Source organism: Trypanosoma melophagium (assembly GCF_022059095.1).
Source record: "Trypanosoma melophagium isolate St. Kilda chromosome Unknown ctg6segment0, whole genome shotgun sequence".
Taxonomy (NCBI): Eukaryota; Euglenozoa; class Kinetoplastea; order Trypanosomatida; family Trypanosomatidae; genus Trypanosoma; species Trypanosoma melophagium.
In genome coordinates, this window is record NW_027125189.1 from 211,877 (window position 1) to 232,957 (window position 21,081).

The 21,081-nt window shown below is 41.2% G+C and overlaps 10 protein-coding genes across 10 annotated transcripts; 2 read left to right on the forward strand and 8 right to left on the reverse strand.

The window, feature by feature from the left end:
• Positions 1-718: 718 nt before the first annotated feature.
• LSM04_004304 (uncharacterized protein) lies at positions 719-2,632 on the forward strand (the record flags this gene model as incomplete). Its single annotated transcript, XM_067332266.1, has 1 exon — positions 719-2,632. One exon carries the CDS (start codon positions 719-721, stop codon positions 2,630-2,632), a length of 1,914 nt encoding a protein of 637 aa, XP_067186881.1.
• Positions 2,633-3,019: 387 nt separating this feature from the next.
• On the forward strand, positions 3,020-3,550 carry LSM04_003650 (uncharacterized protein; the record flags this gene model as incomplete). Its single annotated transcript, XM_067332267.1, has 1 exon — positions 3,020-3,550. The coding sequence occupies one exon, from the start codon at positions 3,020-3,022 to the stop codon at positions 3,548-3,550; it is 531 nt and encodes a 176-aa protein (XP_067186851.1).
• Positions 3,551-4,561: 1,011 nt separating this feature from the next.
• Positions 4,562-4,990, reverse strand: LSM04_007451 (uncharacterized protein; the record flags this gene model as incomplete). The annotated part of the gene is made up of 1 exon (XM_067332268.1): positions 4,562-4,990. The coding sequence occupies one exon, from the start codon at positions 4,988-4,990 to the stop codon at positions 4,562-4,564; it is 429 nt and encodes a 142-aa protein (XP_067187020.1).
• A 283-nt stretch (positions 4,991-5,273) lies between these two features.
• On the reverse strand, positions 5,274-7,346 carry LSM04_009753 (uncharacterized protein; the record flags this gene model as incomplete). Its single annotated transcript, XM_067332269.1, has 1 exon — positions 5,274-7,346. One exon carries the CDS (start codon positions 7,344-7,346, stop codon positions 5,274-5,276), a length of 2,073 nt encoding a protein of 690 aa, XP_067187125.1.
• A 601-nt stretch (positions 7,347-7,947) lies between these two features.
• On the reverse strand, positions 7,948-11,991 carry LSM04_000391 (Sec63 domain; the record flags this gene model as incomplete). Its single annotated transcript, XM_067332270.1, has 1 exon — positions 7,948-11,991. One exon carries the CDS (start codon positions 11,989-11,991, stop codon positions 7,948-7,950), a length of 4,044 nt encoding a protein of 1,347 aa, XP_067186715.1.
• Positions 11,992-12,284: 293 nt separating this feature from the next.
• On the reverse strand, positions 12,285-13,346 carry LSM04_009278 (Kynurenine formamidase/cyclase-like; the record flags this gene model as incomplete). Its single annotated transcript, XM_067332272.1, has 1 exon — positions 12,285-13,346. One exon carries the CDS (start codon positions 13,344-13,346, stop codon positions 12,285-12,287), a length of 1,062 nt encoding a protein of 353 aa, XP_067187105.1.
• A 381-nt stretch (positions 13,347-13,727) lies between these two features.
• LSM04_008953 (uncharacterized protein) lies at positions 13,728-15,431 on the reverse strand (the record flags this gene model as incomplete). The annotated part of the gene is made up of 1 exon (XM_067332273.1): positions 13,728-15,431. One exon carries the CDS (start codon positions 15,429-15,431, stop codon positions 13,728-13,730), a length of 1,704 nt encoding a protein of 567 aa, XP_067187093.1.
• A 568-nt stretch (positions 15,432-15,999) lies between these two features.
• LSM04_007748 (uncharacterized protein) lies at positions 16,000-19,440 on the reverse strand (the record flags this gene model as incomplete). Its single annotated transcript, XM_067332274.1, has 1 exon — positions 16,000-19,440. The coding sequence occupies one exon, from the start codon at positions 19,438-19,440 to the stop codon at positions 16,000-16,002; it is 3,441 nt and encodes a 1,146-aa protein (XP_067187035.1).
• A 315-nt stretch (positions 19,441-19,755) lies between these two features.
• Positions 19,756-20,190, reverse strand: LSM04_004654 (uncharacterized protein; the record flags this gene model as incomplete). Its single annotated transcript, XM_067332275.1, has 1 exon — positions 19,756-20,190. One exon carries the CDS (start codon positions 20,188-20,190, stop codon positions 19,756-19,758), a length of 435 nt encoding a protein of 144 aa, XP_067186902.1.
• A 283-nt stretch (positions 20,191-20,473) lies between these two features.
• LSM04_002345 (uncharacterized protein) lies at positions 20,474-20,971 on the reverse strand (the record flags this gene model as incomplete). The annotated part of the gene is made up of 1 exon (XM_067332276.1): positions 20,474-20,971. One exon carries the CDS (start codon positions 20,969-20,971, stop codon positions 20,474-20,476), a length of 498 nt encoding a protein of 165 aa, XP_067186803.1.
• Between the last annotated feature and the right edge of the window lie 110 nt (positions 20,972-21,081).

Here is a 21,081-nt window from a genome sequence, read left to right on the forward strand (position 1 = left end):
ATAATTGTGTATCTAAGCTACTACTGAGAGTAGTATTTTGCCTATGATATTCAAATTTGTCGTTTTCTTTGTCAATAGCAGCAAGAAACAAAAACAAAAATTTCAAAGGGAATCTCTATGAGAATAAAGATGATTCTTAATGAGGTGTGTTTCAGTGCTCTTGTTTGCTTGTTTGATTCGTTTCATTCTTTCTTTTACTTTTTTTATTATCATTTTCTGTCCTCAACGGTTGTGTTTAACCTTTTTTTTGCTTTTGTGTCTATTGTTTGGTTATTCCTTCCTCTTGTTCTTTTTTTTTTATTATTTTTGGTGTTTTTTTAGACGTGGTCGACGGTAATTTTTAGTATATTTATAAGCGCTTGCAAATAAGAGTACCAGAACTAAGAGGAGGTGTTGGTGAACGACAAAGACAACAGCCGAATCTTACTTGAAAGTGAAAAAAAAAACAGTAAATTAATACCTATACATACATACATTTGCACGCACCCACCCATAGGCGTACACACATTACAAGCAAAGAAAAGGAAGGAGAGAAAAAGAACAGCAACGACAAAAAAAAAGAGAAAGAAAAGAAAGAGAGAAAGAAGGAGGTAACAAAAGGGAAGGGCACACGATAAATACACAAATAAAAGGTGAAATCGCCAGAGCAAAAAAAGAAAACAAAACCAGGGAGACACACGATAAAAGAAAGTGAGTACACATCTTTCCTTTACATTTCATGACACTCAATCCTAATGCAGTGCCGTGGTCCGGGGCGGAGGCCAACGCGGATCCCACAGGAGGGGAGCCCCTCCCCCCGCGGATGGCGGCTCCGCACGACCCCCGCTTCCACGGCTACGCCCCGTACTACCCCCCGAACCAGCACCCCCACTCGGCCCCCATGATGGTGGCCCCGCAGTACCCCCCACGCCATATGATGGGAGGACAGGGCTTTCACAACGCCCCACATCATGGACCAGCGATGCCCATACACAATCAACCCGTGCAGGCCTACAACGCCGGAAGGCAAAGGGCGCAGCAGCCTAATCCAAATTCAATGAGTCATATGCAACCCAGTGCGACACCGTCGTACCGAAAAGCAAAACCGGTTGTTATTGTAGTATTCGGATATCGTCGTGCGGGAAAAACAACAGTGGCGCAACACATAGCAGACACATACAAATGCAAATATATATCTCTAAAACCAAAGGCTAAAGAAAGCGATCCTTCTCCTGCGGAGTTTGTGGCGCCCTTGGTTGATCTACTTTCTCGTAAAAACACCTTAGAAGGCATTGTTATTGATGATATCGTTTTGCGAAACAAGTTTGAACCCTATTATGTACAGTCTCTTCTTCAGAAGAACGGCTTGAAAATTGATGTGGCAGTTGTTCTTGATAATGACTTGGAAAATACAAAAGAAAGAGGTGTAGATTACACTGATGCGTCGTCAAAACAGTTACATCCTGAAAGCTACGAGTTCTGTGCGAGTTACCTTCAGGGAGAACCTATTCTTGTCGTTGAATGTCGTGATAAAACCTTGGAAGAAGTTGTTTCTGATGCTTCAAGGCAAGTGGGTGGTGCCATTACAATGAGGGATACATCTATAACGCTAAAAGATGTGGTGCTCATGCCAAAGTGTCCACTGGAGTGCAATCCTACTTTTGTTACGGAAATATTGGAGGCTCAAAATCAGTTGTTAAATCTTAATAAATCCGCTTTATTTCCCTTTTCTGAACCAAATTATCTGTTAGATTATGCTTTCTTCGTACGACATGCTTATGCTTTCCGAAGTTATATGATAACTCCATGGATGCAAGGCGACAAAGTATTGTTAATTGGATATAAGAATGCTGTTTATATTAATTTGCCTTCATATAAAATTATATTCCGCTTTACTGAAGCTCCGTCAACGTTGCTACGCTTGGCAAAAGAGAAGGCAGGTGATCTTGGAGTTGGCTTCATTTTTGAGGCTACTTTGGCTGAAGATAAACTATACATATCGGATCTATTCATACTGGGCGATATGAAAGGTTCAGAGATGCTCGTTAATGAGCGTGTTGATGCTATGAAGGAAAATTTAAGTGATTTGAATGATGATACAGTGAAGTTACTTCCTTGGTATCCCGTTCAATCTATGGAAACGTGTCAAGCTGAAAATCCAGAAGCTAATGGTGTGCTCTTTATTAATCCAGAGGGGGTAATGTGTGGGGAGTACGACAGCCGAAACTTTTTGTACTTTTTACACCGAAAAAGGACTGTTGACCTTCGTATCTGGAACGGAAATTTCAGTAACGGTTCTTGGACGTTTGACGCATATTTTGAAGAATCTGGTAAAGAAAAACTTATTGAGGGTGTCCCTGTTCATATTTCTGATGCTGATGTTACGAATTATTGCATTAATGATGGAAATATTATCGTATGTACATTTGAAGATCATCATACCGGGCCAAATAAAGCGAAGAAAGGTACCAAACGCTATGTGTTTCAGAGCCGCTGTAATTGGATGCTAAGACCTACCAGCGTTTTTAGGCAAGAATTCTTTGTGAAAGATCCCAAGTGGCCGCTGGAACGTGTGTCCCAGGCCTGCTCTTCAATTAAATATATCTGTCCGACACGTCCAGAAGTACCAACAGCTGCAACGGCAGAAGGATAGGAAGTGTGCAAGGTGTGTAACATTTTTGCACGAGGAGGGAGTGGTGAAAGAGAGGGAGAGAGAGATGTTGCGGGACCCCACTACGTCCAACAAATGGGTTTATCTACCTATCTATCTATCTATCTATATATATTGGTTTTCTCGGTTTTCGAGAGGTTGTGAAAGTAATAATAGTTCTACCCTTCTGTTTATCTAGTAAATTAAATACAAAATAAAATGTGCCATCTTTTTTTCATCCCCTTTCTTTCCTACTTTTAGACTTTTGCGCTCTAGACCAATTCTACGCTTTAGCAGCTGTGTGATTTTTTTTTTTTTTTTGCAATAAAATAATAAAACAGCAGAGTGTCCGATTTATCTAAAAGAAACAAAACAATATAAATGTCAATAATGCGTTTTTTCCTGATTTTGCTTCTCGCAGCCTTCTGCACCTCTGCTTGCGCAGAAACCGGAGTTCGCAAGATGCCAAGCGGGTCAAACTGCAATCATGAAGAAAAAAGGCAGAACACATTGCACTACCATAACGGTTCGAATGCAGCTGGTGTTCACCGGAAGCATGAAAACAATCATCCGCTGATGACGCATGTTCGTGGTGGGCAGTTGGCCTTCTCAGTGGCCACTGGGAATTCGCAAAGAGTCGTCTCAAATGGAAAGAAGATGAGGTCAAGTTTGACCGCTGCCAATGCTGCAATGGACCCCAGCGGAATTTTGATGGAGGTCAATCTGGGGAAAAGACGTCCGACACCAGAGGACATTGCCATCCAAGAGATTCTGAAAGAGCAGCAGAGGGAGTCTGAGGCGAAGGTCACTGCGGCGAAAACCAACACTGAAACTCTGGAAAAAGAAGGTGTCAGTGGCGGAGCCTCTGGGCTGCTCTTGCTGATTCTTGTCGTTTGCGTCAACTGCAGTTTCTGGTTTTGATGTGTGAAAGAATAAATGTATACCTCTTTGTTGTGCTTTTTTTTTAGTTTTTTTGTCTGTTTGTTTTCTTTACACCCCTTTCCCTTCCTATCAAGGAAAAAGGGCCGCTTAACAGAGGAAAGAAAAAAACGAGGCAGCAGGGAAACGGAAGTGCACATGCATTGGCCGCCATTTGTTGCCTTGCTTTTTGGGATCCTGTGAAAAGAATATGCATCTGCAATTTCTCTGGTAAAGTTAAACTCTTGTGGAATGTTTTCATGTTTCCTTCCACTTTTTTGTATCGGTAAAGTTTGGGGTATATACACCAGATGAACAGTTAGAAAGGATTCGATTTTTTTGTTTCTCCTTTTTAAGAAGAATATTGGCAAGTATGGCGTTGACCCCATGCTTTCTTGATCGGTGGATTAATCGAATGGGGAAGTATCCGTTATCACCCCCCACGTCTTGCAGCAGAACCTCATCCACCAGGTGAATGACTTTCGAACTTTCTCCCTGACGCGAACATGGGGTTAGCCCCAGCGAAGATGGAATATTTGGAAAACGGCACTCGGCACCCCTTTCCGAGCGGGGGCCCAGACCCACCACAACCAAGCAACGCAGAGAAAAAACATATTGGAAAATATCAATGGGAAAAAAAAATCCCATTTTGTTGGAATTAACAGCGCAAGGCGATCCTATAAATCAAGACATGGGGGAAAGAGATTGCCCATTAGACCCCCTTTTCTGCCAGACGACAAATCCGGTGGGAATCACGAAGTGGCGGATCCCTGGGCCCCCTTTCGCCCCCCGTTGCCGAACGAGGGGGAAAGAATTAAAAAAAAGGGACCGAAAACCAAATAGCGCGTCCGCGCGCCGTCTCCTCCCGCCCTCTTTTCGGGCGGAACCGCCGCGTTCCGGAAAAAAAAAAAAAAACGAAAAAAAAAAACGAGGAAAAAAATACATTTTTTTTTTTTTTTCGGACGCCAGCAAAAACAAAATAAAATAACAACAAAAACAACAACGCAGCGCAACCTAAAGAAAGCCTGATGTCGGGGGAGCTCCCCGCGGGAAACGCGACCTTTGCAACCGCAATTCCTCCATTCTACGGCGGTGGATCGCCAAAGCCTCCAGCCAATCCCGTTCGTTGAACTCTTCCGCCTGCGGCGGGGGCCAGTCCCGAACCCCCAAGCCTCCGCGAGGGGCGGCCAAAAAAACGACGCGAAAAGCGTTCTCCACACCTCGCGGCATCCCAAGCGAGAGCGGCGTTTCCTGTGGAGCAAGCGGGGCCCCATTCCACAGAAGGACACCCTCCCTGCCAATCGCCCGGGTCACATTCCTAAAGCGCGCGCGCGGTTCCACCTTTAAATATCTTCGGACTTCCCCCCCATCAATCTCTACCTCCATAAAAACCCTTCGCGCGTCAGCGTCGCCATGGTCTCCGCCATCGCCTCCGTAAGGCATTCCGCTCCTCACTCTGCCTTCGGAAAAACCGATCTTGAAAGAAAACAAAAGAAGAAAGGATAAGAGGAAACAATTTTTTTCTCCACCAGGGCCCTTTCTTTATTATTGTATTATCGTTATTATCATTATTATTATTATTATTATTATTATTATTATTATTATTATTATTATTATTATTATTATTATTACTAACACCAAAAAAAAAGAATAAAGGAATCTTGCTGCCAAAAAAAAAGTCGAGTGAATTCGTTTTTTTTTCTCAGAGCCCTTGGTTTGCTATAAATCAGTGGCCCGAATTTGCCTGCAAGGCTTGGCCCACGGCGGCGACCGCCTCCTGCACCCAAGCGTCACCATCAGCTGAATCAACAGAGTCATTTCTGCAACGTAAAATTGCATCGGCATTGCACTCATTTTGATTATCATGACTATCATCGTCACGTACCTCAAAAGAGATCTTCATTTCCCCAAATTTAGGGTAAGCGCGAACCTGCGGAGAGACGTCAGAATCCATAGTTTCATCTCCCCACTCAAATTCTACCGTAACAGTGTCTTCTCCATCGCGCGAAATCTCATTAATGCCAGAAAACGCCGCACCATTAGTAATATCACTATTCGGAAAATTTGACCCAGGGGCCCGCCCATCTATAAGGTAAGATTCCGCCCTATTGTTTCCATCAAATCCAGCATCCCGCAAAGCAGCGGATACTAAATGAGCTTTAGGGGAATACAAGGAGAGGGAATCCTCGCGCTCGTGAATACCGGTATGGTCAACAGTAGGTCGATGTTGAATCTTTTCTTGGCACCCAGAACCTCGTGTAGTAAAACCAGCGCCAGTAATGGGTTCATCCATGTTTTCCATTCGTTTTTGAATGACAGGATTCTCTACAAATGGTTCAATAACATGCCATAAAGGGCCTGTAGAATTTCTAAATAGAGGTTTACTAATCAACCCTCTACATGATTCAATTAAAACTGCACTAAGTGAAGTTTGTGATAATAATTCGCTCGCGCATATGCTCACGCAATCTGATAAAAAACCTCGTTTTGGTGGTGTTTCTCTAGAAATAATATGTTGTAAAATAATATTATCTTCAACGTTTCTATCATTTGAAAATATTGACAAAATAGATTGTTGTAATAAAATGCATAACCGATTAGAATTTGGATGTTTCAATGCCATTAATACTAGTTTCTCTAGGAATAAATACTGTGTAATTATTTCATCTGTATACTTCATGTTAAATCGGAGTATTTCCACAAATAATTCACAAACTGCTATACGCATTGCATCAATGCGGGATAATACTACTGATGCTTCACCAGATAAAAGGTTACAAAAACGTTCCGCATACATATAGAACGATTTCACTGGTGCATTTAGAAGTATATTTACAGCATACATCTCCTTCTCATCCGGTGGAATAATTGATTTCCTCACCAGAGATATTATAGAATAGATAACCTCTACACCTTGACTAACAAGTGGAATAGCACTTGGATTTATTCTAGCTTCCTCACATGACTCAATAACAGTTTTTACCAACTCTGTTACAACTTCATATTTTAATAACACATCAGCTACCGGACCGGCACTATGACTAAACCCACGCTTCATAATTTCCCTAAAAAAATAAAAATACGCTTGATTATCTTTAGAACGTAACGCTGTCTCAATATAGGAGGCATAACGCTGAGGAAAATTCCACATTATCCAACCTTCTGTAAATATATGTGTTCTGGTTTCTGGAGAAACTATTTCTTCTGCAGTTAGTGCCGATCCAAAAATTGCCATTACAGTCTCTGCAACTACAAAACTAGTAGCAATGTTACGAATGGCGCCTTCAATTATTTTTTCACTTAAAATACCAGAAATAGCTTCTGCTGCAACTTCAGGATTTACTTCAAATGCAACTAAAAGTAAACGTTTAAAACATAGTGACACCAAAGAGGACATTGTGGTCGTATTTTCCAAAAGAGAAATAGTTGCGTTTACGGTGGTAACAACCTTGATCCGTGAGTCTTGTGAAAAAGTTAAATAGAAAGCTATCAGTTCTGTTGCGTTTGTACAAAGTACTTTCGGCCTTGGTGTCGGGTTCTCATTTGAATATCCTTTCTTTACAGGAGAAGTGAGACTCTTCGTTTCAGGAACAGGATTTAGAGCAGCCATAATAAGTTCAGGAAAACATCGCTCCACAAAATTCAATATAGGTATCATCTCCCTTCGGGATTCGCGTTGTGATTGCAAAAATGAGTGCAGATCGGTACGCGAAATTACCTCATCTACTTTTGTAGAACTCGAAGCACATAGTTTCAAAATGTCATTGTTGTTAGCGGGGCCCATGATGCCGTTGAACATGTGAGCTGAAGCAATACTGTCAAAGAAATAAAAATAAAAAATACAAGTAAAAAAGGGAGACAGTAACAGTGATACCCCTTCAATTCACCAGAAAATAAATTGAAAAGGTACCCCCTTGTATATCCTTTTTTACTCTCTATGTAGCTACTAGGGAGTGAAAAAAAAAACGGTATATATATATTTCTTAACAGCGATTGGAAACCCTTTTCTTTCAGTTACCTTTATTCAGTAAGGCTACTCTTTCTTAACCAAGGAAAAAACAAAGAGGAAAAGATTTAAAAAAGCCAAAAGATATACATAGCATCTCACATTCCAAACCTCTGCACAGCCTCTTATCAAGCGCTAGAAACGCCTTAAAAAAAAAAAAAAAACGTTTTTTAATTTTTTCTTCTTCTAAACTCCAAAACGACCCACTAATAGAAAGAAAACACCCAATAAATTAGAAAACACAGAAAACAAATTAAGAAGCACATAAGTGAAGAGACTTGACAGCCGCCATCCCCGCCCAAAAAAAAAAAAAAAAAAAAATAATAATACTAATAATGATAATAATAATAATAATAATAAATAAATAAAAATAAACAAATAAAATTTAAAAAATTCACCACCACCCTCTGCGAACTGCCGTGACCCGCGGTACAGTGCCCCCGCCATTTCCGTTCAACACACCATAAAGGCTTTCCAACGTAGGTACTCTTGCGGTGTCAGAGACCCCTGGAGGTGCCGTATGATTAAACTGCACCGCACCAGAAAAGGAGCGAGCCGTATTAAACGTCGGAAAAGGACGTGTGGCCCGTCTCGATTGCCAGTGTGCTGCGGGAGCTGCAGCAGGCGTCGTCCACTCTGGATTCCACAGTGGAGCAGTTGGAACTCGTGGTGCGGTGGATGGGCCATTATACCACGCCCCACGTGTGTTGGCTGTCGTCTCACGATGGAGCCCAGCTCCTGTCTGCAACGCCGATTGATGGCTCCTTCTGACTCCTCCATTGTACGTGCTATGAGGAGGAATAAAGGTGGGTGGGCAGATAGAATCTTCTGGTGGTTGAAAATGCATTGGTGTGAAACCACCATAATGGTGAAATACGGTGGCGTTTTCGTTTCCCGAAATTACTTGTCCTCTTCCCATAAATTGGTAAGGAGTTTGATGTACTACCCTACGTGAGGGAACAGCACCTTGTACATCGAAGAAAAAACGCGGTGATGGGCGTGAAGAATCGATGCCTTGACATGAAAACACTTCTGGTTCAGGGGAAACCGTTCTTGGAAGAAGAATGGTATTTCCACTATTTAAACCAAGAGATCCTTCCTGCCATTTACCATACTGGCTAGTTGATCTTTGTATAAAGAAACTTGAGGATAAACTATCATCCTCTCGTGGCCTTTTGCCATTTTTTGTAGAAGAAACCAGGTTACAACGTAAGGTAGAAGAAATTTCTGCTGTTCGTTTCAATAAATTTTTGTAATCTTCATCCATCTCTGTTATGGAACCCTTGGGAATTTGACGGTGCACCGAGACGGCAGCTTCCGGACTGCTAACATTTTTCACAACACCAGCGTCAGAAGACGGAGCTTCCTCTCGTTGTACATTTTCCAAGGTATTACTATCATTTTCTACACAACCAAGTACTGTTATACTTCTATCAGGAGGACTTCTATCCCTATCGGACATGGAGGTAATTGAGGCATTACCATCGCGGTTGGGGGAGTTCCCTTCAACCCATCTAAGATCGCGGCAAAGAGCATCAAATGCCCCTGAAGAATTGACTAATACACTGGTATCCTTCTCTTTTTGCTTGCTAGATAATGTAGTCTTCTTAATAGAAGTTTCCTTTACTTTTTCTTTTCTTACTCTTTCTTCATCTGCCTCATCGTTTCCCTTGCTACCACCTATAGTGAGCCTAGCCGTAGCATCATTGCCATGCAAGTAATGCTCTGTGAAGATACGTCCTACGACACAACCCTGAAAATCATGTGGAACTTTAAATGTAAAGATAAGTGGTTTCTCTTGACCATCTGAAGAGTTAAATTGTCTATACAAAAGAACATTATCACTTGTAATATCTCCCACCATCACCACCATACGATATAGAGCTTGACAATCTCGCTTACCCAATGTCGTGGACTTGAGTTTGATAACGACTCGAGCAGTTTCTGAATCTTCACTAGTCTCTAGTCGCAATTCATATTGTGGAATGGCGAGACATTTTTCTCGTAACTCATTACCAAAAGGAGGATTTTTACCACAAAGTGTCTCTAACTTACGTGGATCTGTACGTAAAATATCGTCAAAACTCTTAATATCACCACGCAAAAGTGATTTAGCAACGTTTTCTCCAACACCGTCTAACTGTCTTAAAAGAGGACCATCCCACCACATTCGCTGCTCTACACATCGTTGAAGAAGTGTGCTTTCTTTTATAAAAGAAAAAGAATTTAATGTAAGAGCATAGTCAAGAAGAAAACGAGCAATACGGGGTGCTACCGTCCAAAGCCTAACAGAATCATTTCGAAGTGAAAAATCACTTATTGTAAGGTGTCCAAGATGTGCTTGAATAAGTACATACACCTTATGCCAGTCCTCACGTACCTCTCGTCCACCTTTCATCCCTGAGTTTAACGGAAATCTGATAGTCTTATTAATTTCATTAAGATGTTTTCGATCACCTTGACGGAGATGTACATCTTCAAATTCTGTAGAACGGCTAAGAATAGCAAGTACATGTGAGAAATTTAAAGTATTCGCAGCATCTTTTAATGTTTTATCTCCTGTTGTTTCTATTGCCCTTTCATGGTGAAGTTGTTCTCCTGATATAGTATCTTGTTTTGATCGAATCTGCACGGTTTCCGTGTTAAACAATTCTACACTTTTTAGTAAAATATAACATCTCGCCATAGAACGACCAACTCGAGTGCTTTCTAGAGTCCAACTTGGGTTATTAACGAGATCACAACCTCTGGTGTGGTTAGATTCATTATTCACCATTTCTACTCCATCGCGTCGAATTATAATACAACCCTGTTCTTCAAGTTCTAAAAGCATACGGCACATGAGTTCTGATGCAAATTTTTCACGGTCAAAAGACAACTCATCCTCTTTTGTAGAAAAGAGAATACCATAGTGTCGAGGGCAATGACGGAGGCGAATCCATAAAAAAGTAGTTTTAATCCATTCCACTCCAAGTGAAAAAGTGTGAATAGTTCGTAGCGCTACCTCTGCATTAACATGTTCAACCATCTTCTGATGCAATCGACTCTCTACTATTGTGCAAGAGTCACCGTGTCGTAGAGATTCATAAAGTGATGCCTTATCTTCCATTGTGAGAACAAGTGCGATACCGTGAGAATCAAGACCAGGACGACCTGCTCGACCACTCATTTGTGCAACTTCAGAAAGTGGTAGATCCTCTCGTCGACCGCTTTTAAAGAAAGTTGTACCTTTGATAATTACAAGATGGGCGGGAAGATTGACACCGAGTGCCAAAGTGGTTGTAGTGCAGATAACAGAGATATAATGTTCACGAAACATGCGTTCCACAAGAAGTCTGTCATTCATAGACATTGCCGCATGATGAAAGGCAATCCCAAGCAATAAAAGTGAACGTAACTGTTTGTCATTTGCTGTTGATGCTAAACGATCAACATCTGCGCTTGGTTGTAGACGATCTTTTGCTCCTTCCCGTGATGCTGTCTCTTTTATATCAGATGAAATACGAAGGGCAGAGTTAATAGCTTCACTACGTGATGCACAGAAAACAATACTTGGTTTACCCTCACTATATTGCCGTATCAGACCAAATAATTTAAATGTAAGAAAACGATCAAATGCAAAGGGATTGTTAGAAGTACAAGGATAAGATACAACCTGTAATGTTAGTGGAACAGGTCTATCAGCAGATGTGAAGGAAAATACACCACTAGGAGGTACTTGTAACCACTCAGCAAAGTCTTCAATATTTGGAAGCGTTCCACTAATAGCGACGAAACGAGTATTGCATGATTGTGCACCGCGGCTACCTACTGATGCTTTAATAGCTTTCATACGACTAACTATAGCCTCAAGAACAGCACCTCGCTCTTCATTCACAGTATGTACTTCATCCAATAGTAGTAACGCCACTGATGCAACTAAACCCCAGACAACGCCCTCTTTCCATCGACGTGTGATACTATCCCAACGTTCTGGTGTTGTGATGATAATATCTGCTTTTTGGACTTCCAGCAATCCACCCCCGTGTGCGTGCAAAAACTCCTGATCACCAGTCTCCAAAACCACGGAGAGTGTGGGAAACTTTTCTCGCCAAAGTGTGTACTTCTCACTAGCGAGTGCTTTAATAGGGCATACATAAACCGCCTTGCGATCTGCCATACCCTCGGGCCGCTTTACCACGCCTTTCATAGAAGCAGCAGCAACGGCAGCAGGAACTGTTTTGGATGCATCAGAACATTCAGGAATAAGTCTGTCACTGAATAGACGCAGCATTGCGGTTTCAAGGAGCGCAGTTTTACCACTTCCAGTTGGTGCTGCAATAACAACATTGTCGTTGGACTGCAGTAGCGTTGGAATAACACGTTCTTGTACGCGTGTTAAAGTGGAGTACGGAAGATAAGAGGCGAGAGGCCCCAGGCAGTCCCATGCAAACGACATGCAACAACACCCTACAAGAGGTCTTGAGGAAGAGAGAAAAATATTGAGATACAGAGAAAAGAACAGGAGAAACTCCAAACGAACCCAAAGAAAGAGCACGGAAAAACAAAAAAACAAGAAGAATAAAACCAGAAATAATAACAAAAAAAAAATATAAAGAAGAATAATAAAAGAAAACCCCTTGCATTTATAAATGACTCCCAGTATTTTTTTTTTTTAGTTTCGTTCTTTTTTTCTCTGTACTTGTTTTCTACGTTTTTTTTTCCCCTCCTTTTGATTCAAACACAAGAAATTTAATGTTCATTGTTTACTGTTCCACGTTCAAAAGCTGGAAAGAATGAGACATGACATCCCCGACTATCTGAAAAAGACTCAGTTTCATTGAATACAGTCAACGTTGAACCACGTAGTACTCTTGAATTTTTCAAATCATCATATAATTCGACAAACTGCAGGTTTTCTAGAATTGCGATACCCTTTTCATAAAGTGCACCATGAGCAGCTTCATATATAGGAGCCGCATTAGGATGATCCACAGAAGGTGCATCAGTACCAATAAGGAGAAGTAATGGGTATGTTTCAGAAATATACTGCACAGTTTCTCGTTCAAGATATGCAAAACCAGGTTCCCACACACCATCACCATTTGAGCTAAGACGCCGCGTTACTAGCAAAAGTCGCCAGACAGGCGAATTTAATTCAGTAAGAGAAGTAGAAATCGTTTCCATAATGCGTCTTGTAATAGGTCGCGGTTGATTATTATCAACGGAAACAGTTTCAGCCTCCAGAAGATCACTGATATCTACAATCACTACATCCCCAGTGTAATGATCATTGTCAAATGATTCTGTGTGAGCCTCATAGCAGAAATGTTGTGGTGTATCAGCGTGTGTACCTGCATGAGAGTTTGAAATACTCAGAATATTATTCATAACACGACAAGGTCCCTTTGGTGAGCTAGATACATTCATAAGCTTCGAGACGGAAGCAACTACTGGCTGACGTGATTTAAGAAACCATGAATAGACTACCATCAACACCACTCCTAGAAACAAACGCAGAAAGGAAATGCTCTTTGCCGTCATTCCTGAGGTGCGACGGCTAAGTTGAGTCAATGTCCAGAGTGCACCAAAAAGAAAACTTACATGCGATGTCGTTGAAATAGATGGGAGTTGAACTAGCTCTGTTAGAATATCTCTAGTAGAAAGACGGCGAAATGGGGTAAGACCCGGGAATGTTGCCCGCACAACACTCGGATTTACAGTAAGATCTACAGCCTCTTGTAACTTTACAACTCCAGTACCATCAACTGCTCGGTGCCACTCCCTCACTTTTCGCCTCGCCTCGCTGCTCATTGTTCTACAAAATGGAAAAAAGGAAAAATATACAAAAAAAAATATATATATATATATATAAATGAAAAAAAATATGTGCATTGGGCCAATACGTCATTAGACCTTACCTCTTTTGGAAACGATGATTCTCTAATAATTATAATTATAATAATGATAATAATAATAATAATAATAATAATAATAATTATTATTATTATTATTATTATTTTATATCCTTTTGCAGTTGTACTGATCAACTTAATTTCTTCTTCTTTTGTATTTGTCAACCTGCCCCTTCACATGAAGGAGAGGTTTAATTATCTTCCATCTATTCATCCCTTCTTTTTTGCCATTTTTTCATCCTATATGAGTCTATTGTTTCATCATATACACACTCTTGCTTTATAACGACCAGTATACATTCCCCGTCATGGCAATGATATGCAGAGCCTTCTCGACTTCACCCTGTGCTCCGGTTGACTCTAGTACATTGAGAATGCCTTTCGAACTCGGAACAGCACCAACTTCGTGCATTGAAGTCAATACATGAAGAGTGGTATCCCAATTACAATGCCGTGATACACCCAAAGCAACATCATAAGTGGTTGAAGGAAGTAGAACACCAGCGTTATGGGCACGTTCTATCCAAAATAGTGCACTTTTCCAACGACCAGCAAACACAGATGCCTCAACACAAAGTGATAATTCTGGTGTCCCAAAGGCACCACGATTCGATAAGTGTACCGTCATCATATCTACCGCAAGGGACCATCGTCCCTGCTGTGCTACATATGGGGAAAGGGAAGGGAGTACGTTGAAATGTTTGCGCTGTATCATAGATGATACAAAATATGTTGCAAGCTTCCAATGATTAGGTCTATCTGTAATAGTACGTGCCAACACAGATGCATCATTTTCTTTCATTTCAACTTCACATAAATATCTTCTCATTTCATCACCAATATGTGCATCCAGCGATGTTGGAAGATGGGCCAATAGTAACTTGAGAAGTGAATTAAGATTCATTACAGTAGGTTTTCTTTTGTATAGTTCTGTAGCTAATTCTAGAACATTTACAATATTTGAAGATGAAGAAAGCTTTTCTTCTTGTGATTCTCGGAGCCATTCACTGGCCAGTTCTCTACCACGTTCTGTGTGGAGACACCGCAGAAGTACATCAACAGCAGAGTCTGATTCTTGCACCATCATGTGCCTATAACACCGATCTAGAAGATCTGGTCGTCGATCCGCAACCAGTGGAAGAATAATATGATACAAGAATCGTAGATTTTGTCTATTTGAAGGCTGAGATTCACCACTAAAATTATTATTGATACTGATACCTTGTGTACCTCCCACAATGTCACTAAAAAGACGTTTAATACTCGGTTGATGTTCGTATTCTCTGTACTTATTATACAATAAAAGTGCTTCCTTCCAGTCGTACCGGGCATTTACAGTCATGCAACACGCATATAATGTGGGTGTCCACTCTCTATGAAATGGTTTAAACGTTTCATAGAGCGCTAAACTTTTTCCCTCAGAGTTTCTACAGGCATCAAATACTTCTACTACGATGTCATCAGAAAGGAGTACCTCATTTGCATACGCCAAACAAAAATCTACAACTATCTCTGCTTCACAGGTCATAAGAAGCGTTCGTATAGCCATTTCCAAGTTCTTTTTAATAAGAAATGCGTAGTGTCCTCCTTGTTTTGCGCCTTCTGTTACGTTTAATGCTGCTTTCCAGTTACCTTCCTTCTGCATGGTCTCGTAAAGCTGACTCACCTCCGCCAGCGAGTACTTGCCAAGGGAAACCGATACTTCCTTTGCAGAGGATGTGAGGAGGGAGTTCGCCGACCTGTGATTCCGGTTTATATGACGATATCGACGTTGTGGGAAACGCCGGGCCACCGGGGCGGCACATTTGGCGGCGATGCTGCTGGAGATCAACTGACCATCCTCCATCGACCCAAAAGAAGATGATGATAAAGAGGAGGAAGCGAAAGAAGAAGACGAAAAGGAGACTCCCGGCCCCCGCCTTCTCCAGAGCCGAGGGGAGGCCGTTGCCACAAGGAGAAGAAGATCATCAAGGCCAAACGGCATCAACAGCCAAGAGAGGGGCCCACACACATACAAAGAAGGAGCGTCACACTTCCCTTATGTCTAGAAACAAGGCCGGTGAATGTTTCCATTATCCATACGTAATATTGAAGGAGAAAAAGAAGAAAAAATAAAATAAAAAAAGATAATCATAAAGAGGTAAGAACAAAAACAAAAAAAAACATTTTGAAATTATTATTGTTCTACACCTCCCTGTAAAAAAAAAAAGTCGCTCATATCCTTTTCTACAGCATTTATCATCACCAAGTTGCCTCCGAGTGATAAGAACGCTGCATAGGGTAAACGTCACCTCAGTTACTTCTCCATCCGCGTGCCCCGTGTGAGATCAAACAAAAAGCGAGAAAAAAAACGAGTGCGACAAATACAGAAACAATATTAAAACACCATGCACACAGACACAGAGACGCAGGCACAAAAATACACAAAGAAAAAAAGATACAGAAAACCTTCACTATCTAGCCATAATAGACACCTTCTGCTTATCTACCTGAACAGATCGAACCATTTTTTTTTTCCTTGCAAATGCTTCAAAACAAGCAAATAAATCCATCTATCTGAATACAACGTGGAGATCTTCAATTAAGATAACTTCTCCAATGCGGCCACCAAATGTCACCTGTGGATAACAAGCACGTGCGGCGTTCCACTGCGGTATACGACCATCATCAATTTGCCTTCCTTTTATATCATGAATAGAAAGTTTTGCATGACCTACACTTGGATTTACGGTCACTCGAAGAGTAAATGTATGTCTTTTATCACCGCATGTCACTAACCAAAGATGACCAAGATCAGGAGTGTGATTTTCAGACCAAGATTTAGGGCTGCTACCCACACCTACTCCAATACCCACCCACTCACCCGGGTCATTTATCCTTAGTGTCCACTGAAGGTATTTAGGTTTTGTTCTACTAATCCGTACATCATCAACTCCTTTCAACATCTCATTAATGGGAACATCTAGAAGACAAGTTCCACGACACCCAGGAAGGGCTATCCATTGACTACGCTCCCTCATACTAGAGAGAATACCATCATCCTCTAGCATATGCTTTATACTCACACGGCGTGGTATAAGGGGTAGAGTTCGTTTTGGGGATAACTCACGTAACCCACCAGAACGCACCGAATTACTATTCGAACGAAGCAAACTTCTTCGAGGGTAACTACCTCCTCTTGTGTTTCTTGGTGATGATTGATGCCTTGAAGAAACGCTTCCTATTTTTTTTCGTCTTTGATCCATATTCTCATACTGCCTATAAAGCCCACCATTATGATGATAATGATGATGACCTCTTTCTAGTTGTGAATCCTCTTCTAAACTTTCATCATCTTTACTTCTAACATGAAGCGGAGAATGTGATCTATGAAAACTTCTTCTCTGCATAGTAGGTGATAACTGCTGTATGTCTGACATAGCAACTTCTAAATTTGGTGTTAACTCATTCGTTAACGCAGGTATTTTAAGTGAATCTAAAGAAAAAGATTTTGGAAACTCATCAGCTGCATATAACGCATTTGCTACAGTAGCAATTTGCATAGAATATAATGGTTTGGTACTTTCTGTACGTAAGTGATCGATTCCTGCTTTAAGTAAACGAATTTTTTCATCTGCCATAAGGATTTCTTTCGCAACACTACTTAGTGCAAAACCGAAGGTAGCATCACATTGTTCTAGAAATTCTTCTCGTTTGGATTTTATAGCAGCCAAAAGCATATCAAATTGTCGATTAACAGCATCTTTTTTATGTTTCGCAATAGAAACAATTCGCTTATGCTGACTTACCCAATGGGCGGCATTTTGTTGTCCCTGTTGTAGTTGCCGAGAAAGTGTTTCTGTTATACGACGACGAGAGTCTCCGTTAAGTACATCTGGAATAACAACAAGCTCAGAAGTATTTAAACCATTTTTTGATACACAAAGAGCGCAAAGAAGTTCTTTCGTGTAACGATCAAATAATTGAAGTTCTTTGTGATGCACAGGACACTGAGGTTCTGACTGGGCTACAGTATACGGAACCCATCGTACAGTTAACATTGCTAGTGGAAGTGCATACCTTTGCGGTTCTCTAAATATAATTGCAGATTTTTCTAATACAAAACAACTATTTGCTGTAGAATTTGTTTCCATAATATGCTTGGCTTCAAGTTCTGTATCAGCAAAAAGCATATTGCCTGGAGCAGCTTCATAAAGGACTATAGGTGTATCTAAACTACCAGGGGACCCGTTATCGCTAACAGGTGAACCATCTGATATATTTAGACGTAACTGAGGGTAGAAAAATTGATTCGGTAACACACCTTTTGTTGCAACAAAAATAGTATTGTGTTCTTTAATTCCAGGTGCTTTTTCGGGGTCGCTCTTCACCAATCGAATTCGATGTAGCTTAGTGACTTTACCATAGAATTGCTGTGGACATAAAATTGACAAAAACTGCTCAGCAATACGATTACGTACAGCAGATGAAGACTTGGAATCTGATACCGTAGTTAACGTCTCTTTATCAAGAACATTTTCTGGGAACAATAACGGTGTCGAAGAAAAGGAATCTTCATTCCTACGAACCACTGTCTTATCTAGAGGAGGTGGTGAGAGAGGTGATCTAGCCTCGGAACCAACTTGTTCATCCTCCCTCTTCTTGATTTGTTGTACCTTAGGTGTTCCTATGCGTTCTTCTCTCGAAGAGGAAACCACAGATAATTTATTATGTTGATTGCTGTTTTGTACATTAATATGCTTACCTTCTTTTCCATATGCATTTTTCTTCTGAGTTTGGTCTTCCTCAGCAGGTGTTGCAATAAAGGATGTCTCTCTTATTCGAGATGATCTTCTAGAACTTTGTAATGAATCATAGCTTCTTTGAGGTGGTACTGTTTCATTGTCTTTTCCTCCTATCGATCCTATAGAGTGTCTTGATTCTTCTGCATGAAATTGCAATGAGGACACATTAGATAGTGAACGACCATATTTGTCCAATATTTGATTATCCTTTCTTGGCTGGGGCACATCATCAGCAGATTCAGATTCAATGACAAAGTTTAGATCATTATCACTATCGCTATCATTTCTTGGGGTAGATGGAACTACCAAATTTTCGTCATTTCTTTTTACCAATCTTTCTGATTTGTGTAATTGCTCATGTTCACCATTTACATTTCCTCCAATAGAATTACTAATACTTCCCTTCTTTTGACGACCATCACTACCTTCTACACAATCGCTTGGACGCCTTGGTGAGGTTGAACGAGAGAGGGCACCTTTCTGTTTCTGTTGCTGCTGAGGCGGTGCTTGTGGTGTCACTAAAGCATTTCCATCATGTACGAACTTGGCTGAAATAAATTGAGGAGATACTTTTCTTGGAGGCAAACGTGGTACTGCTGTGAGAGGGGGTGATTTTCCTCCTGGAGCTACTTTTGCTGGTGCTTGCTGAGGTGAAGGCATCGCCTGCATCTTTGGAGGAACTCCAGGAGGTGGTGATACCATTTTCTTTATAAGCCCAGGTGGAGGAGGTCCCTTTATAATCTTTGCTCCAGGAGGTACTGGGCCTTTCATCCACTTGACCCCAGGTGGAAGAGCACCTCCAGCTATTATCTTTGCCCCGGGTGGCACCGGACTCTTCATCACCTGCGGATGGGGGTGTGCTGTCTTGGCCATGGAAGGAGTCACTGCCATTTTCTGCGAACCCCCGTGCACTGAACCCATCCCCTCCGGTGTTTGTGATCGGCTCACCTGCGGTGTAGGTGGAAAGGAGCGGGGGGGCACGGCGGCGGCGTGGGCGACAGGGAGGACCGCGTGGCTGCCGGCGAGGGACGACGGCCCGGACGCCACTCCGGGAGAGGGGGTGGGGGAGGGCGAAGGTTGAGGGGTCTGGGCGGGAGAGGGGGCGGGGGAGGGGACTCTGGCGGCCACCGGTGGGTCCTGCGGCTGCTCGGCGGTCTCCGTCACCGCGGCGCTGGCGTAATGCTTTTTGCGTGAGAAGAAGGACTTCATGTCGATTTCTTCTCTATTGGTGTTGCCATCACAAGGGATAAGATGAGTAGCAAGAGAAAAAAAAATAATGATAATAATAATAATAATAATAATAATAATAATAATAATAATAATAATAATAATAATAATAATAATAATAATAATAATAATAATAATAATAATAATAACATAGAGAAAAATGACAAGAAAATAGGGTAAATAGGGTTTGGGTAAGAAATGAAACTCAAGGGATATCTCATGAAAATAGTAGTACACTTCTTATAAGCGTATTCATTGTGAGAACTTCCAATACGTAATTGTCTAAGGTAAGATTTATTATTTGTCTTCAAGAATAGGATCCTCCTCAAAGGTGCTAATACCATCAATATGGGCTAATTGCTCTTGCAAAAGGTTTTGAACAGTACATGCTGTCTTAGCCTGTGGAATTGTCTCTGCCATTCTACCCATAGCCGCAATGTGCTTTGAAAGAGGAGTCTGCTCGTGAACAGCGCAAGCTCTTGCACTTTCACTCCAAGCACAGTGTTCCGTTAAGTGTGTTAAGTGAAGTTGATGAAGGTTTTCATCAGCAGCTGCACCAATAAGCAACGGCATGGTGCGACGGCCATTAACTCGCATAAATTCCTCACGGATAAAGTTATAATTTAATTTTTCTTTGGTTACCTGTGTGGCAGCCCACAGTGTCCCATGGCACCGCATCAATTGATGAAACATTGTACCCTGTGCAATTCGTCTCGCATAAATTTCATTCATCCCAGGGTTATTTTATTAATATGCTCTAAACCAGAGAGAAATATGATTTTTTACCCCTACTAAGGAAAGGAATAAGAAAAAGAAGCAAAAAAGAAAAATTTGCTCACAACATCTTCTAATTGATTACTCAATTTAAGAAGGGTCACAAAAAAAAAAAAGGTACGTATCAGAACGAGATAAAATTTATGCAATATAAGAGACGTTGAAAAATAAGGACACAAACTCCGAGAGAGAGAGAGAGAGAGAGAAAGAAAAAAAAAAGAAAAAAATAAAAAGAAAAAAGCTAAACGTCTTTTTTTTCCTGCCTGGATACAGTATTTTCTAAAAGAGCAAGGTTATCTAACTTTTTGACGCCAATGTACGCAAATCCGGCTTCACGAAGTTCTTCTTCTGTAGCCCTCTCATCTCTCGCATAGTCAGGAACGGGTGAAATTGTGGTGCTCCCCGTTAGCTTAGGTGTGTCCATTTGCATATATGCCAAACTATGCATTTCCCAGTAAAAAATACCAACGAATAGAAGGGCAGATATCCTAAACAATGTCCAGCTCCAGTTTCTGTTATACCCCCAGAAGTCAAAGAATGGCAAACTCTCACGTGACTCAAAGCGGGGGTCTTGCCAGTGTGGCTTCTCAGGGTCAATGTGTTTTAGATCATCCATGTCATACAGAGTCGGGTCTACCATGTGGCGGGATACTGATGCCGTGTCAACGTATGGCTTTGGTGGAATGGGCGTCTTTTTCCTCTTTCCACGTCGGGTGAGTACCCTAAGGAGCCACTTCATACCCGAATCCACATCTAGAAGAATAGTTTACGAGGGGAAAAATAAAAAATAAAATAAAAATGAACAAAACACATAAACATACACACGTATATATAAACATATAAACGAAA